This window comes from Neoarius graeffei, chromosome 23 (assembly GCF_027579695.1).
Source record: "Neoarius graeffei isolate fNeoGra1 chromosome 23, fNeoGra1.pri, whole genome shotgun sequence".
Lineage (NCBI taxonomy): Eukaryota > Metazoa > Chordata > Actinopteri > Siluriformes > Ariidae > Neoarius > Neoarius graeffei.
Window position 1 is genome coordinate 14,998,216 of NC_083591.1, and position 18,934 is coordinate 15,017,149.

Sequence of the window (18,934 nt, forward strand, 5' to 3'; positions counted from 1 at the left end):
ACGGAGGCAAGAAGAAGAAATTGATGAAGAATTGAGGAGTGAGATGGCAATCATCTGACAAGATGCAGCAATCAACATGTATGTAGGTATATATGTCGGTATGTATGTGCTATTGTTTGTACTCCTGTTTTGGACAGCCAGGAGGAATGTTGTCAGGGGGCAGGACCCGTTAATTACACACACCTGGAGCAGCGTAATCGACGTCTTAATTCACCCTCTACAAACAGCCAGGTTAGTATAAAAAAGCACCACGGCTTTCAGAGGTGAGTTGATTTGCAGATGTGTACTGTGGCTGACATGACCTCTCCTTCTCTGGTTTGTGTCAGAAAACCTCACAGACAATGAGGAGGAAAATATCGAGCTCAAGCCTGTTGTGCGCTCCACCGGCGAACGCATTCCCTGTCTCTGAGGAGCCGACAACATCTAGCGTGGCCAGCGACTCCACTGTCGGGTGGTTTGGGCTGCCTGCCCCCTGCCCAGACTGCACTGTTCTCACTCTACACTCTCTGATCACTTTCCCTACACTTATTTACCATTAAAATTCACTGGGTTCTTTGTACTGAGACTTGGGTTTTGTGTCTGTGTTCTCCCCATTTTGCAGCACAAGGCTCTCTCTGTTTATATCTCTGTTCTGTCCAATTTTAGGCCTGTCTCCCATTTGCCTTTTCTTTCCAAGGTTTTAGAAAAAGTTGTTTTTATTCAATTACAGTCATTTTAGAGAGAAATTCTGTTCTTGATAAATTCCAGTCTGGTTTCAGATCCAGACATAGCACTGAGTCAGCACTGTTAAAGGTGCACAATGATATCGCTCTGTCTGTGGATGCCGGGAATCCTGCCATGCTGGTGTTGCTTGACCTTACAGCGGCCTTTGATACAGTTGACCATGTAGTCCTTGTATCTCGCCTAGAGCAGTATGTTGGCATTCGTGGCACTGCTCTCCAATGGTTTAAGTCATACTTGGCAAATAGGAGCTTCGCTGTGATGATTGGCGACCTCTGTTCTTCATATACATCCCTCTCTTGTGGGGTGCCACAGGGCTCTATTCTCGGCCCTATTCTGTTTTCTTTGTACATGTTACCTCTGGGATCAATTTTAAAAAAACACAATCTGTCTTTTCATTTTTATGCTGATGATTTGCAGATATATTTGCCCGTGGGACCCAATGAAAATATGGCGCTTACTAAGTTACTGGATTGTATTACTGATGTAAAGCAGTGGCTGGCACGGAACTTTTTGCATTTGAATGACAGCAAAACAGAATGTATTTTATTTGGCACGTCACCCACGTCAAATGTTTTTACAACAAATTTTGGTACTCTGGCCCCCTTTTTTAAACCATTTGTACAAAATCTTGGGATAATGTTTGACAGTGGGCTTAAATTTGATAAACAGATTAGTTCTGTTGTTAGAACGAGCTTTTTTCAACTTCGTCTTTTGGCCAAAGCAAAGCCGTTTCTCAGTCGGCAGGATCTCGAGAAGGCAATTCATGCATTTATCAGTTCGAGACTGGACTATTGTAATGCCCTGTATGTTGGCCTCAGCCAGTCTTCAATTTTACGTCTTCAACTTGTACAGAACGCTGCGGCCCGATTTTTAACAAGCACGTCTAGACATGAACACATTACTCCTGTGTTGTCGTCACTCCATTGGTTTCCAGTCCGTTTTAGAATTGATTTTAAACTTCTGTTGTTTGTTTTTAATGCCATCAATGGCCTGGCTCCCTCTTACCTGTCTGAGATTTTAACTATTCGTGATCATGGTAGGGCCCTGCGTTCTTCGGGTCAGTTTCTGTTAGAAGTTCCAAGGTCGAGATATAAACAGTGGGGTGATCGTTCCTTTGCTGTCGCTGCTCCCAGACTGTGGAACAATCTGCCCCCTGACATTCGCACCACCATTGATCCCGGCCTTTTTAAATCAAAGTTGAAGACCTACTTTTTTAGATTGGCATACAATCCTGACTAGGGGAGTCTTGTTTTTGAGGGGTGCTTCGTTTCGTCTGTTTTATTTCATGTACTTCTGAAAGGCTTTTGGTAATCGGTAGCACGGTGGCACCTTCCGCAGTTAAAACCTGTGTTTTTATGTATTTTGGTGTTCTGTGTTATGGCTTTGATGTAAAGTACTTTGGGTACCTTTTGGTTATTGTAAAGGGCTATATAAATAAAATTTGATTGATTGATATATATATATATATATATATATATATATATATATATATATATATATATATATATATATATATATATATATATATAGACACAAACTCCATTTCCAGAAAAGTTGGGATATTTTCCAAAATTCAAAACAGAAACCTGTGATTTGTTAATTCATGTGGCCCTTTATTTAACTAACAAAAGTACAAAGAAAAGATTTGTAATAGTTTTACAGGCCAACGTAATTGTATCTTGTAAATATAAACAGTGCTAGAATTCGATGCCTGTAACACACTCCAAAAAAGTTGAGACAGAGGCAAAACAAGACTAAAAAGTTAAAGTTTACAGCATTTTCAAGTAACACCATTTTGGAAGATTATGAAATGGACCTCATCGGCCCATTAGACCAGTCTGCACAAGGGCATCGTTTTTTGTTCATCTTAGTGGACTACACAGCACCATACCAGGAAGCTGATACAGTATTGCAGAGGCACACTTCCGTTTTATCTCCTGACTTGGGATTCTGAAATATCAGTTCCCTGAACACAAAAAAAGGTGGTTCAGGATGAACTCAGGGCTATGCTCGACATGGGGGTAACTGAGGAGTCCCACAGTGACTGGAACAGCCCGGTGGTCTTGACTGACTTTAGAAAAGTCAACGGGGTGTCTAAATTTGATACATATCCAATGCCTCACATTGATGAGCTACCTGTACTTGATTGGTTAGCATGCTTTTCTTTGAAACTGGATCTAACTGAAGAGTAGTGGCAGATTCCTTTGATAAAACAGCCTTTTTCACTCTGTTTGGGTTACAACAATTTCTCATCCCTCCATTTGGGTTGTTTGGAGCCCCAGCGATGTTTCAACATCTCATGGACACAATCCTCCACCCACGCAGTGCATATGCCCCTGCCTATTTAGATGATGTTATTATTTATCGTAATGATTGGCAGCATTTACAACATCTGAGGGCTGTCGTGAGATCCTTAAGATGGGCATGACTCACAGCAAACCCAATGATGTTTGCAATTGGGTGGGTGGAAGTACAGTGTCTGGGCTTTTACTTGAGTTATGGACAGGTGCTTCCCCAAATTGATAAAACAGCAATGATTCCAGCCTGCCCGAGACCCAAGTCCAAAAAAGGAGTTAGGCAGTTCCTAGGGCTGACTGGCTATTATAGGAGGTTTGTGTCTAATTTTTCAGACAGCACCAGCCCGCTGATTGACCTCACAAGCACCAGATCCAGTCCAGTGGAATGAACTGTGTGAATGGGCTTTTGCCCAGGTAAAAGTGATTTTGTGCAGGTGCCTGCTGTTGTGTTCACCTAACTTTGCTCTCCCTTTTGTTCTGCAGACTGATGTGACAGACTGGGGACTGTTATGTCCCAGGTTGTGGAGGTGAGTGCCCCATGTTGTACATCACCTCCAAGCTCTCTGTGTGAGAGAGTAAGTACAGCACTATCAAGAAGGAGTGTCTAGCCATCAAGTTGGCAGTCCTCCAAACCAGGTCCGATACTATCTGCTGGGGCGCCCTCCCTTTCTTTGTTTCGATCATGCCCCACTCCAGTGGCTCTGCTGCATGAAGGATGTCAATGAGCAGATCACTCATTGGTATCAGGCACTTCAGCTGTTTAAGTATATAAAAGTTTGCTAACATATGAGTGTTCAGGGGCGGCATGGTGGTGTAGTGGTTAGCGCTGTCGCCTCACAGCAAGAAGGTCCTGGGTTCGAGCCCCGTGGCCGGCGAGGGCCTTTCTGTGTGGAGTTTGCATGTTCTCCCCGTGTCCGCGTGGGTTTCCTCCGGGTGCTCCGGTTTCCCCCACAGTCCAAAGACATGCAGGTTAGGTTAACTGGTGACTCTAAATTGACCGTAGGTGTGAATGTGAGTGTGAATGGTTGTCTGTGTCTATGTGTCAGCCCTGTGATGACCTGGCGACTTGTCCAGGGTGTACCCCGCCTTTCGCCCGTAGTCAGCTGGGATAGGCTCCAGCTTGCCTGCGACCCTGTAGAAGGATAAAGCGGCTAGAGATAATGAGATGAGATGAGTGTTCAGTTATACAGTGCACCATTCGAGTTGTCACAAGCCTGCCTCCCGTGTCCTCATTTCCCCCTTGAACCCTGCAAGTGTCACATATTGTAATTCAGACCTTCTGTGGTATTCATTCATGGAAATATGAGGACAATCAAATAATTGTTTTTGGATGATCCATCCATCCATTATCTGTAGCCGCGTATCCTGTTCTACAGGGTCGCAGGCAAGCTGGAACCTATCCCAGCTGATTACGGGCAAGAGGTGGGGTACACCCTGGACAAATTGCCAGGTTATCGCAGGGCTGACACACAGACAAACAACCATTCACACCTATGGTCAATTTAGAGCCACCAATGAACCTAACCTGCATGTCTTTGGACTGTGGGGGAAACCGGAGCACCCGGAAGAAACCCACGCAGACAGGGGGAGAACATGCAAACTCCACACAGAAAGGCCCTCGCCGGCCACGGGGCTCGAACCCAGGACCTTCTTGCTGTGAGGTGACAGTGCTAACCACTACCGGTACACCACCGTGCCGCCCAGATGATACAGTGAAGTTTATTAAATTTCCAGTGACTCAAACTTGCAAAATCTACTTTTAAATTTTTATTTTACATGATATATATAATATCAACTTTTAATCATCTGAGTCCATTTTTTTTTCCAAAAATGTTTCCTCAAAGTTTGAATGCTTAACATAGCATGTGCTATCTATAATAAGTAATTAAAGGACCATTGTGCCATGTTGAAACAATGTAATCACCCTACAGGTACACGTCTTTTACAATCAAATTGATAAATGCCAGTGTTATGTTCAAGACGCAAAATCATATTGCTGCAGTTTAGAAGGAACGATATCTGCAAAAACGTGTTACACTAAAAGTGTGCAGTTTTTTATATTCCATTAATCTTTAACATTTAAAACAATTTACAAGTTTAAAATTGATTTGTGGTGAGGTAAATGACCAGATTTCACACCATTCAGGTACATGCTGATGGGTGGTGACACTTAGAATAGGGGTAAGGGGTTGCCCTTTTTTCAGGTTAGAGCAACAGTCCCTTAAATACCCCTTTCATATCAATTGTCCAACCCAGGTTATACCCATGTTGATCTGACTTGGCTTTACGACACACACACACACACACACACACACACACACACACACACACACACACAGACAGAGCGCTTTATTATGAACACTATACTAATACTGGGTAGGACCTACCTTCGCTCTCAGAACACCCTCAGTTGTTTGGGTCCTGGGCTCCACAAGATGTTGGAAATATTCCTCTGAGATGCTGCAATTCAGATCTGATGACTGGGAAGGCCACTGAAGAACATTGAACTCGTTATGTTCAGGAAACCAGTTTGAGATTGTGATTATGGTGCATTATCATACTGAGGATGCCATTTGAAGATGGATATAGAAATAGAAATGTATGTTTGCACCTTAGTGTTTATAGCCATGGCAAGTTGCCCTGAAGAAAATAACAGTAAGAAAATTCTAAAATCTTAACTTTTACTGATCCATTTAGACAAGTAAAAACAAAGCTGAAAGATGACTCACTATCAAGGTCTACCAGCTCAGCCTGGTAGGTGAGCAGACTAAGCTGGATTTTTAAACAGGGTGGCATGGTGGGGTAAGTGGTTAGCATGGTCGCCTCACAGCAAGAAGGTTCTGGGTTTGAGCCCAGCGGCTGGCGGGGGCCTTTCTGTGTGGAGTTTGCATGTTCTCCCTGTGTCTGCATGGGTTTCCTCCGGGTGCTCCAGTTTCCCAGACAGTTCAAAGAAATCCGGTTAGGTTAATATGGGACGGCCTTGGGTTGAGGTGCCCTTGAGCGAGGCACCTAACTCCCAACTACTCCCCGGGCGCCGTTAGCATGGCTGCCCACTGCTCTGGGTATGTGTGTGTGCTCATTGCTCACGTGTGTGTGCATGTGTGTGTTCACTGCTTCAGATGGGTTAAATGCAGAGAGGAATTTCACAAGTGTATGATGAATAAAGTTGTGCTTTCTTTCTTTCTTTCTTTCTTTCTTTCTTTCTTTCTCATCTCATTCTCATTATCTCTAGCCGCTTTATCCTGTTCTACAGGGTCGCAGGCAAGCTGGAGCCTATCCCAGCTGACTACGGGCGAAAGGCGGGGTACACCCTGGACAAGTCGCCAGGTCATCACAGGGCTGACACATAGACACAGACAACCATTCACACTCACATTCACACCTACGGTCAATTTAGAGTCACCAGTTAACCTAACCTGCATGTCTTTGGACTGTGGGGGAAACTGGAGCACCCGGAGGAAACCCACGCAGACACGGGGAGAACATGCAAACTCCACACAGAAAGGCCCTCGCCGACCACGGGGCTCGAACCCGGACCTTCTTGCTGTGAGGTGACAGTGCTAACCACTACACCACTGTGCTGTCTTTCTTTCTTTCTTTCTTTCTTTCTTTCTTTCTTTCTTTCTTTCTTTCTTTCTAATATTTCTAATTTTTAAACCTAGAAATAGAAACTGCCTTGCAGCTACACCAGTGCACCATGTTAACTTTTAATATGCACAATGTTTGTGTGCAACATGCACAATTTTACTTCAAAAATGTGCGTATGTATAAATATGTGTAATATTAGTTTAAGTGCAAATCACTTAATAAAGCCACATTAAGTAGTATTCAGTGCCCTCTATGTACTCCTTGAATGTAAGGTGTTATGGCGCCATCTGCTGTTCTGATGCCAGTAAAACACCTTGAGTCCTGAATATTGAGTACTGAATAATTGCTAGTTGCAGATACATAAAATATCATATAGCTGCAAACTGGTAAGTGAACACCAGTATTATTTCTAACAGTATTAACATTAGAGTAGGTTCAGAGATTGGTTCACAAATTTGGGCAGAATCAGAAATGCATTATATTTTTCAAAGAAATAAAATTGCAAGGATACTGATGAAGCTCCGCCCCCAGGATTTCAGTTCTCAACACAAACAAGTCCTCGGGACCGGAAGTTAGTTTTCCCAATGGGTTTCTCGTAATGTTTTCTTCCTCGCTTAAACCATTGTGTGTTTGTATGGGTTTTTTAAAATCATGGTCTACATGTTTTACAGGCTATAATAATAATAATAATAATAATAATAATAATAATAATAATAATAATAATAAAAAGCACCTTTAAATGAGTAAATGAGATTTTGCTGAACAATTCATCCGTACCACTGGGTGGCGCTGTGACAACTTGTTTGTAAGTCTGCAACCAATCATGTGCCTCGTTACCGGAAGTGGGCTCTTTACGGCTCAGCCGGCGTGACTTTCAGCCTGAGATCAACTTCCACAGCTCATCGGTGGGAACCGGACAGCTTTAGCCTCAAATAAAAATGCGGTTATTGAAAGCAGGCCTCGTTCTAAATCGGCTCAATCTGCAAAATCCAGCAAATGTGAAAGTGAAGCAGGTTTGTGCTGATTTATATGGATTTAAACTGAAGTACAGAGCAGTGAGTGAGTGTGACAGAGACACACACACACAGACAGAGAGAGAGAGAGAGAGAGAGACAGACAGACAGAGAGAGAGACAGACAGACAGAGAGACAGACAGACACAGAGAGGGAGGGAGAGAGAAAGAGAGAGAGAGAGAGAGACACACAGAGAGAGAGAGACAGACACAGAGAGAGAGACAGACAGAGAGAGAGAGAGAGACAGACAGAGAGAGAGACAGACAGAGAGAGAGACAGAGAGAGAGAGAGAGAGACAGACAGACAGAGAGACACAGAGAGAGAGAATCTCTCTCAGTGACTGGTTGCCTTACAAATGCAGGATTTACATTCAGTATTCAGACTGGAGTAATAGATTTTATCTGTTATTGATCAGTTCATTTCCTTTCTTTCATCTTTATCTCTATACAAGTTGCTGCTGTGTAGCTCTCATCCCTATACATGCATTTAAAGGAATATTATGGAGAAAAATAATATTCCTATAATATTCCACATACACCAGGTGTCCTTGGTCAGCAGTGACATGTTTGGCATTGAAAGTTCTTCACCTTCTTTATGAGGATACTTCAAAAAGTTCTCAGCCTCACCGGAAACAAGGGGTGTAACTCCCATTAGGGGCATAACCGTATACTATAAAGCCTTATATCACTGTCCACAAAAACTCAAATGAAAGAAGCAGTCAAATAAAAAAAGGAGAGGGACGCATCAAGCTGGCATGCTCCAGGATAATGCACTCGTCCACACAGCACAGGTGGCAGAAGCAGAAGCAGCCAAACATGGCTTTGAACTGTTGCCCCATGCACCTTACTCACCTGACCTGGCACCGTCTGACTTCTGTCTGTTTCCCAAACTGAAATCTCACTCACGTGGTCACCATTTTCAGAGTGATTATGAAGTCATCCATGCTGCTGAGGAGGATCTGGAAGCTCAAGATGTGACCACCTTCTGTGAAAGGATAGCGAAGCTTGAACATCGGTGGGCCAAGTGCATTGAAGTTAAAGGAGATTATGTTGAAAAATCATGCAAGAACAGTCTTTCTGCTGCGACGTTTTCTGGGTGAGGCCGAGAACTTTCTGAAGTACCCTCGTAATGATGTGCTAGAGCTGCTAAAGAAGTGATCAGTCTATCACAAAATCTCTAACATCCCCCTGGTGATATCTGTTTCAGACCCTATCCACTTCTTCAGTAATGTCATACAGAGGTGATAAAAATATTTCTGGCATGCTTGAAACTGGTACAGGTTTTCCTGATTGCTACTTGTTTGGGTTAGTTAAATCCTTGAGATTTATCTTCGCTCGCACATTCTGCTCTCTGCTTAATGAAGGTTATGTTGACCGTGACTGTCTTTTTCTTCTTTTCATAAGACTGTGATTCTGATGGGTGATGTAATGGTACATAATGTCTCTTTTTTTCATACAGTAGTGTAATCCAAACCTGTGATGCATAGATAACTTGGCTTCGTCAATTAAATCATCATCCAGTCACATACTGTAGCTACAACACACTCTTGAATGTGAGAAAAAATAAATATATATACAGTCAAGCCCGAAATTATTCACACTCCTGGCAAATTTTGACTTAAAGTTACTTTTATTCAACCAGCAAGTTTTTTTTTTTTGACCAGAAATGACACAGGCTTCTCCTAAAAGATAATAAGACAATGTACAAGAGGCATCATTGTGGAAAAAAATATTTCTTAGCTTTTATTTAAATTTGAACAAAAATTGGCATGTCCAAAATTATTCATACCCTTTGCAAACTGTCACAGTCTATGGGAAAATCCAAAGTTCTATACCATTCCAAATAGTCCAAGCTGTTCTAAAGCAGGGCGGCACGGTGGTGTAGTGGTTAGCGCTGTCGTCTTACAGCGAGAAGGTCCGGGTTCGAGCCCCGTGGTCCGCGAGGGCCTTTCTGTGCGGAGTTTGCATGTTCTCCCCGTGTCCGCGTGGGTTTCCTCCAGGTGCTCCGGTTTCCCCCACAGTCCAAAGACATGCAGGTTAGGTTAACTGGTGACTCTAAATTGACCGTAGGTGTGAATGGTTGTCTGTGTCAGCCCTGTGATGACCTGGCAACTTGTCCAGGGTGTACCCCGCCTTTCGCCCGTAGTCAGCTGGGATAGGCTCCAGCTTGCCTGCGACCCTGTAGAACAGGATAAAGCGGCTAGAGAAGATGAGATGAGATCTTCTAAAGCATCCTAATGACCCTGATTAATTGGGAACAGCTGTTTTAATCAATTCAACAGGTGAAAAACAGCAGCTCTCTGCAGTTAGTTTGTGGACAGTCATGGCTAAGACAAAGGAGCTCACTGAGGACCTGCGGCTGTGCATTGTGGCTGCTCAGAAGTCAGGAAAGGGCTATAAGGCCATATCTAAATGTTTTCAAGTTCCAGTGGCTACAGTGCAAAGTATTATTTAAAAAATACAAGACGTTCCACACTGTGGAAAATCTCAGAGGACGTGGTCGGAAGTCAAAAGTGACACCTGTGCTGGCCGGGAGGATAGTGAGAGAGGTGAAAAAGAATCCAAGGATCACCACCAAGGCCATCCTGGTGAATCTGGGCTCTGCTGGTGGCAAGATCTCGAGGCAGACAGTCCAACGGACACTGCACGCTGCTGGGTTCCATGGACGCAGACCAAGGAGGACGCCACTTCTCCAGATAAGGCACACAAAAGCCCGCTTGGCCTTTGCAAATGCTCATCTGGACAAAGAAGACAACTTCTGGCCTTCTGTTTTATGGTCAGATGAAACAAAAATTGAATTGTTTGGCCACAATGATGTGTCCTTCATTTGGTGTAAAAAAGCAGAAGCCTTCAACCCTAAGAACACCATCCCCACTGTCAAACATAGTGGTGGGAACCTAATGCTTTGGGGGTGTTTTTCAGCCAATGGACCAGGGAACTTAATCACAGTAAACAGCACCATGAACAAAGAGCAGTACATCAGGATTCTCAACATCATCGGGCGTTCTGCAGAGAAACTTGGCCTTGGGCACCAGTGGACATTTCAGCATGACAACGACCCAAAACGCACAGCAAAAGTGGTGAAGAAAAGGTTAGCAGACAAAAACATTAGCGTTTTGCAGTGATCCAGCCAGAGTCCTGACTTAAATCCAATTGATAATCTGTGGAGGGAGCTAAAGATCAGGGTGATGGCAAGGAGACCCTCCAACCTGAAAGAGTTGGAGCTCAAAGCTAAAGATGAATGGGCAAAAATACCAGTGGAAACATGCAAAAAGCTGGTCAGCAATTATAGGAAGTGTTTGATTGCTGTACATAATAGCCAATAAAGGCTTTTCTATTGATTATTGAAGGGTATGAATAATTTTGGACATGCCACTTTTTGTTCAAATGTAAATAAAAGCTGAGAAATATATATATTTTTCCACAATGATGCCCCTTGTACATCGTGTTACCTTTTGGGAGATGCCGGTGTCATTTCCAATCAAGAAAAAAAATTTGCTGGTTGAATAAAAGTAACTTTAAGTCAAAATTTGCCAGGGGTATGAATAATTTCGGGCTTGACTGTATATAGTCATGTTTGTCCTACAATAAACTGAGAAACATCTCTGAGCAGCTGTGTCAGTGACTGCTCCCGGATCGATCCGTGAGGCAGAATCTCGTAGGTGGCGGAGGTCTAGATTCCTAGATCATACTTTGTTAATTTCGGTACAGACGGATCAAAACCTAACAAGGTTTTGTGCAGATGTGGTTTAGGACGCAGTGTGATTTACTGTCATCTATACACACAAGCAAAACTAATATTTGTTGCTGAACGTGAAACAGAGGTGGGTGATCGCATTATATTTCTGAAGTTATTATTGTTGTTCCTATAAAAGATTGAACATCCATGACTGGTTAAGCAAAATTATAGAAGCAGACATGAGCCACCAGACATGTCTTGGTGATCAGCAATATATTTGGGCTAAAGAGGAAAACTGTATATTTATATTTTGTATTTCCTCCAAAACATTCTCCCAGATGTACAGTTAGGTCCATTTATATTTGGACACTGACACAAATTTGGTTTTTTTACCTGTTTGCTGAAACATATTCAAGTTATAGTTATATAATGGACATGGACATAAAGTCCAGACTTTCAGAGTATCCACATTAAAATTGGACGAAGGGTTTAGGAGTTTCAGCTCCTTAACATGTGCCACCCTGTTTTTAAAGGGACCAAAAGTAATTGGACAGTTGACTCAAAGGCTATTTCATGGGCAGGTGTGGGCACTTCCTTCGTTATGTCATTCTCAATTAAGCAGATAAAAGGCCTGGAGTTGATTTGAGGTGTGGTGCTTGCATTTGGAAGATTTTGCTGTGAAGAAAACATGCGCTCAAAGGAGCTCTCCATGCAGGTGAAACAAGCCATCCTTAAGCTGCGAAAACAGAAAAAACTCATCCGAGAAATTGCTACAATATTAGGAGTGGCAAAATCTACAGTTTGGTACATCCTGAGAAAGAAAGAAAGCACTGGTGAACTCATGGACGCCCACAGAAGACAACAATAGTGGATGATTGCAGAATAATTTCCATGGTGAAGAGCAACCCCTTCACAACAGCCAACCAAGTGAACAACACTCTCCAGGAGGTAGGCGTATCAATATCCAAATCTACCATAAAGAGAAGACTGCATGAAAGTAAATACAGAGGGTTCACTGCACGGTGCAAGCCACTCATAAGCCTCAAGAATAAAAAGGCTAGATTGGACTTTGCTAAAAAACATCTAAAAAAGCTAGCACAGTTCTGGAAGAACATTCTTTGGACAGATGAAACCAAGATCAACCTCTACCAGAATGATGGAAAGAAAAAAGTATGGCGAAGGTGTGGTACAGCTCATGATCCAAAGCATACCACATCATCTGTAAAACACGGCAGAGGCAGTGTGATGGCTTGGGCATGCATGGCTGCCAGTGGCACTGGGTCACTAGTGTTTATTGATGATGTGACACAGGACAGAAGCAGCCGGATGAATTCTGAGGTATTCAGAGACATACTGTGTGCTCAAATCCAGCCAAACTGATTGGTCAGCGTTTCATAATACAGATGGACAATGACCCAAAACATAAAGCCAAAGCAACCCAGGAGTTTATAAAAGCAAAGAAGTGGAATATTCTTGAATGGCCAAGTCAGTCACCTGATCTCAACCCAATTGAGCATGCATTTCACTTGTTAAAGACTAAACTTCAGACAGAAAGGCCCACAAACAAACAGCAACTGAAAACCGCTGCAGTAAAGGCCTGGCAGAGCATTAAAAAGGAGGAAACACAGCGTCTGGTGATGTCCATGAGTTCAAGACTTCAGGCAGTCATTGCCAACAAAGGGTTTTCAACCAAGTATTAGAAATGAACATTTTATTGACAATTATTTAATTTGTTCAATTACTTTTGAGCCCCTGAAATGAAGGGATTGTGTTTAAAAAATGCTTTAGTTCCTCACATTTTTATGCAATCATTTTGTTCAACCCACTGAATTAAAGCTGAAAGTCTGAATTTCAACTGCATCTGAATTGTTTTGTTCAAAATTCATTGTAGTAATGTACAGAACCAAAATTAGAAAAATGTTGCCTCTGTTCAAATATTTATGGACCTAACTGTATGTAGCTAATGGCCGTGCATAGTCATTATTATTAAAGTTCCCGAGTGGCATCTTGAATGGGATGGAGAAGGTTCATGGGTGCTGAATTTCATATTGTCATCTACCTGTTGCAAACAATGTTACTAAAAGGCCTTTTTCAAATGTTCTAGCTTCCCGTCTTTGGCATTGTGTTTTTTAGGTGCTGATGAACATTTGCCGGCCATGCTCATCTGCAATCGCCCCAAATGAAAGGATCCGCAACATCGGAATCTCTGCACACATAGACTCTGGCAAGACGACGCTAACGGAGCGTGTGCTCTACTACACTGGTAGAATATCAGAGATGCATGAAGTAAGCACTATATTTCTTGTTGCCGCTGGATGTTTATTAACAGCAAGCCCAGTTATTTTACAATTATAAAACAGACTCCTAGTATGACGTTTAAAGCGTAACACAGATTGATCATCATTTGTCATGCTTTAGGTAAAGGGCAAAGATGGAGTCGGTGCTGTCATGGACTCTATGGAGCTGGAGAGGCAGCGGGGAATCACCATCCAATCTGCAGCCACGTACACAATGTGGAATCAGTACAATATCAATATCATCGACACGCCAGGTAGAGACGGACCAGGATATGAAATGAAATGCAGTCACGGGTAGCAGAAATATAAAAATTATGGCTCCACTGCATCACATGTTTATCCTTTTCCCCCTTTTTTCTTCCTGCAGGCCATGTTGACTTCACTATCGAGGTGGAGAGGGCGCTGCGGGTTCTGGACGGGGCTGTGCTGGTCCTGTGTGCTGTCGGAGGAGTGCAGTGTCAGACCATGACCGTCAACAGGCAGATGAAGCGCTATAATGTGCCCTTCCTCACCTTCATCAACAAGCTTGACCGCATGGGAGCGAACCCTTATCGAGCACTGAAGCAACTCCGGTGAGCACCAAGTGACCTGAGCAGTTCGACAAAGATTTGTTCTTAAAGGAAATGAATCATAAAATATGAGTTGACTTGTCATTTCACACTTTGACATGTAATTCAAAGCAGCAGTAAGTTGAGGTAGTAATTCTGAAAGGATATTGATTATTTTCACATTTAAAAGTGGCTAAGTTAGGGCATTGGTGAAAATGTGTACGCCACCATAGTCATCTGCACTGCTATAAGCAGGGCTTTGAACCGGTTCAAGGAACGAAAACGAAAACCGGGAACTTTTTCTATTTCACATGGAACAGAAACGAAACCAGAAACTTTATTATTTTTTATGTTCCGGAACAGAAACGCTTATTAAAAATAATGGTAACCGGTTAATACCGGTTTTTATTTCGTTCCTCAAAGTTTCCGTAGCCTACAAATAAAAAAGTCATTCTTCTCCTGCGCAAGTTTCTATGACCCGCTGGGGTTCACTTCCTGTGTGACGTTCGCTGACTGAATGGAGAGAGCGGGAAGGTGGACTACTATCACGTCTCCATGTGATAATAAGTGAGTAAGTGCATTACTGAGTGTCTGAGCAAAGAAGAGCCTGAACGTTGCAACCTCCCTATTGGCTGTTTGTAAAAATGTATCAGTTGTTGCCCTTCCCACGGGAATCATCGCGGGCTCGAGAGACGAGACCTGACGAGTTAGTTCGTTGGTAGCAGAACAAAATGTCTGGACACAAATCGGGTTTTAAGAAAAGAAAATAAACGGAGGGTTGAAAATACAAAAAAGGAGGCAGAAAATGCAAAACGAGTTTTAAGGTAGGACAAATGGTTACTTTTTAAGGCAGCCCGCCGTGGCTGCAGGCTTTCAGTTGTCATTGAATGGTTACTTTTCTGAGGCAGCCCGCCGTGGCTGCCTGCAGGCTTATTTATTATAGCCCATTTAGTTAAAATAGTTGATATAAAATGTTATAGTTATGTGATGGTTGTCCTGATTTAGACTGTTTTTTTTGGGGGGGGGGTTGCGCGATGTTGCACCCGGGTCCAGATTAGGGCAGAACCGGCCCTGGCTACATTTCAGGTGTAGTTTGTTTTATGTATGTATGTACTTGCATAGATGTGTACTTGGTCTTCCAATATGGCACCTAACAAAATCTCGCGGCGCGGTGACGTCATGCGGTAGCCCTCTATAGGGCCTGACTAGCCTTTGGTAACACACTAAACGAATTATCTTTCATTTTTGGCACTTTTTCTGTTTGTGTAGATGGGAAGACATACTGAGAATCCAAATCGCCAACATTTGAAATAATTGTTTTGAATTATTTCTTGTCTTATTTAATGAAGGTTGTAATAGAATTAGCCTACATTTGGCTTAAGCTGGATGAGACAGAGACATAATTTTATAGCCATTTTTTAAACAGCTGACAGGGAACGTAATTAACCGTTCCGGGAACGAAATTTTTTTGTTCTAACCGGTTCGGGAACGTCTATTTAATGGTGGAACCCAAAACCGGAAACGTTAAAATTCCGTTTCTGTTCGGAACGAACCAATAGGAAAAAAATTCTGGTTCAAAGCCCTGGCTATAAGGATACCATGAAAAGTCAAAATGAGGCTACGGGATTGATGACTTCGAAGTCGCTGAAACCGGATCCAGGCGAGACGCCTTTTAAACCTGTGGCTTTGCTACTTTGAACTGGGATAATTGTTTCCTCGTCACTGCTGAGTTCCATGTTATTGAAACTGTTTTACTTTCAGCTTCTTGCATGCGGTAAAAGTTAGCGGTAGGGTGTTTTTATAGTCTATATGGATGACGGCGTATCACTTGCTCGCTTTCACGATAAACGTATACATGCGCGGTCCCACGGGAAGCAACTCTGACGTCATGATAGCTGTGCCGGTTGAACGAAAGAGTTCCTTATAAATTACACGTTTTCTCTATGTTTATTCCATATTGGACACTTAGAACATTATAGAAACACTCCTAGAATTGATATGGTGGCGAGAAATCGGTTAGTTTTCAGCGATCATTTCCTTTAAGATAGTATTAGCCTTGTAGGAATTTTACTTTTAGCTTGCAGCCTCAGACACTGTTAATTTGGATCAGGATTGTTGCCTTTGTATAAACACAGCCTTTAAAGGTAGACTGCCTTTCAGATTTTTCAAGTGTAGGTCATAAAAAGAATTTTCCCTGACACCCAGTTATTTTTGTTTAGTGGACCGAAAGCTACTGAATTCAAATCACAGACTTCTATTTATTTATTTATTTTTTTTAAAATAGAACAATTAATGAATTTAGGGCCATGTGGCCTTAAATTCTCTGCTATTTTTTCCTGCTTCACCATGACCCAATTCAAGATACTATGTCATGCATCATGTGGTGGGTTTTCCCCATTCGCACAAGGCATTGTGGGATACAAATTTGAAACAGGAGAGAAAAATGGAGGACGTGTGTGAATGAAACGTTGAAGACTGACTATAGTAACGGAAAGTGAGAACAAAAGACATTATGTTGCGAAGGAAAGGAAACGCAGGACCAAACTAATAAATATCGGCGGTCAGTGAGCACCTCGGTGTGATCAGCTGTTCGTTTATTGACAAAATAATGTAACTGTTAGTGCACGGTCAAAGGTAAACCTGCGCATGCGCACACGGACTTCCTCTGTCTGCTTGACTGCACGAAGCGAGCGATTTCATGCATGTTGTTTGCTCGGGAATCCCCTCAAATTAAATAACTTTCCAGCCACAGAATGACCTGATATTTTGTGAGATATTACAGAAATAAACATGTATCATAATGACCAAATTTCAGAGGGGACCAAATTTCACAGATTTTATGAAATCGAAAGGCCATCTAGCTTTAAAGCAAAAATTTCTTTTTAGATCAGACTTCATGATTCCCTTTCAGGACCAAACTGAATCATAACGCAGCATTTGTCAACATCCCCATCGGACTGGAGGGAGACCTGCGAGGAATCATTGACCTTATTGAGGAACGCAGCATCTACTTTGAAGGTCCTTGTGGGTAAGCGTGCTTTGAAATGATAAATGATTCGGCTCATGTTACTGACCCATGAATTGGAGCTATAAACTGAACGAGTTTGTAAATTGACTCAAGTTGCGGTGAGTTCTGTGTCATGTACGTAACAAATGCACTACCTGAATTGTACATCTGTCCTGCTCTTAGCCAGAACATTCGTTTTGATGAGATCCCAGTCGATATGCGGGCGGAGGCAGCCGAGCGCAGGGAAGAGCTGGTGGAGTGTGTAGCCAATGCCGATGAAACGCTGGGAGAGATGTTTCTGGAAGAGAGGGTTCCCACTGTTGGTGATCTTAAGGTTTGTCAGTTGCAAAGCTTGTACTGTGTAATTTGCTGCTGGTTTGTTGTCATGTCCTGCAGGGACAGTAATAAGTTTGCTGCACTGTAGTCACTTTTTTTTGTGTGTGTCCCCCCTTCCTTCAGGCGGCTGTGCGCAGAGCCACTATTCAGCGCTCCTTCTCTCCAGTGTTGGTGGGCAGTGCTTTGAAAAACAAAGGTGTTCAGCCCCTGCTGGATGCTGTGCTTGATTACCTGCCTAACCCCAGTGAAGTCAACAACTATGCCATCCTCAACGAAGAGTGAGTCTGAGCTCATTACTTCTATGTCCATCTCACCATATCTCAAAATATTCAGAACTAGTAACTACAGTGGTGCTTGAAAGTTTGTGAACCCTTTATAATTTTATATATTTCTGCATAAATATGACCTAAAACATCAGATTTTCACACAAGTCCTAAAAGTAGATAAAGAGAACCCAGTTAAACAAATGAGACAAAAATATTATACTTGGTTATTTATTTATTGAGGAAAATGATCCAATATTACATATCTGTGAGTGGCAAAAGTATGTGAACCTCTAGGATTAGCAGTTTATTTGAAGGTGAAATTAGAGTCAGGTGTTTTCAGTCAATGGTATGACAATCAGGTGTGAGCGGGCACCCTGTTTTATTTAAAGAACAGGGATCTATCAAAGTCTGATCTTCACAACACATGTTTGTAGAAGTGTATCATGGCACGAACAAAGGAGATTTCTGAGGACCTCAGAAAAAGCGTTCTTGATGCTCATCAGGCTGGAAAAGGTTACAAAACCATCTCTAAAGAGTTTGGACTCCACCAATCCACAGTCAGACAGATTGTGTACAAATGGAGGAAATTCAAGACCATTGTTACCCTCCCCAGGAGTGGCCGACCAACAAAGATCACTCCAAGAGCAAGGCGTGTAATAGTCGGCGAGGTCACAAAGGACCCCAGGGTAACTTCTAAGCAACTGAAGGCCTCTCTCACATTGGCTAATGTTCATGAGTCCACCATCAGGAGAACACTGAACAACAATGGTGTGCATGGCAGTGTTGCAAGGAGAAAGCCACTGCTCTCCAAAAAGAACATTGCTGATCGTCTGCAGTTTGCTAAAGATCACATGGACAAGCCAGAAGGCTATTGAAAAAATGTTTTGTGGACGGATGAGACCAAAATAGAACTTTTTGGTTTAAATGAGAAGCGTTATGTTTGGAGAAAGGAAAACACTGCATTCCAGCATAAGAACCTTATCCCATCTGTGAAACATGGTGGTGGTAGTATCATGGTTTGGGTCTGTTTTGCTGCATCTGGGCCAGGACGGCTTGCCATCATTGATGGAACAATGAATTCTGAATTATACCAGTGAATTCTAAAGGAAAATGTCGGGACATCTGTCCATGAACTGAATCTCAAAAGAAGGTGGGTCATGCAGCAAGACAGCGACCCTAAG

The 18,934-nt window shown here is 42.6% G+C and overlaps 1 protein-coding gene across 1 annotated transcript in view; it reads left to right on the forward strand.

The window, feature by feature from the left end:
- Nucleotides 1-7,470: 7,470 nt before the first annotated feature.
- The window catches only part of gfm1 (G elongation factor, mitochondrial 1), a 38,984-nt gene continuing 27,520 nt past the window's right edge, over nucleotides 7,471-18,934 (forward strand). The window contains exons 1-7 of the mRNA XM_060905831.1: nucleotides 7,471-7,621; nucleotides 13,433-13,585; nucleotides 13,718-13,850; nucleotides 13,964-14,168; nucleotides 17,056-17,172; nucleotides 17,335-17,485; nucleotides 17,611-17,765. Of these exons, the coding sequence (XP_060761814.1) occupies nucleotides 7,547-7,621; nucleotides 13,433-13,585; nucleotides 13,718-13,850; nucleotides 13,964-14,168; nucleotides 17,056-17,172; nucleotides 17,335-17,485; nucleotides 17,611-17,765 (989 nt within the window). The 5' untranslated portion in view covers nucleotides 7,471-7,546. The remainder of the gene's footprint in view (nucleotides 7,622-13,432; nucleotides 13,586-13,717; nucleotides 13,851-13,963; nucleotides 14,169-17,055; nucleotides 17,173-17,334; nucleotides 17,486-17,610; nucleotides 17,766-18,934) is intronic.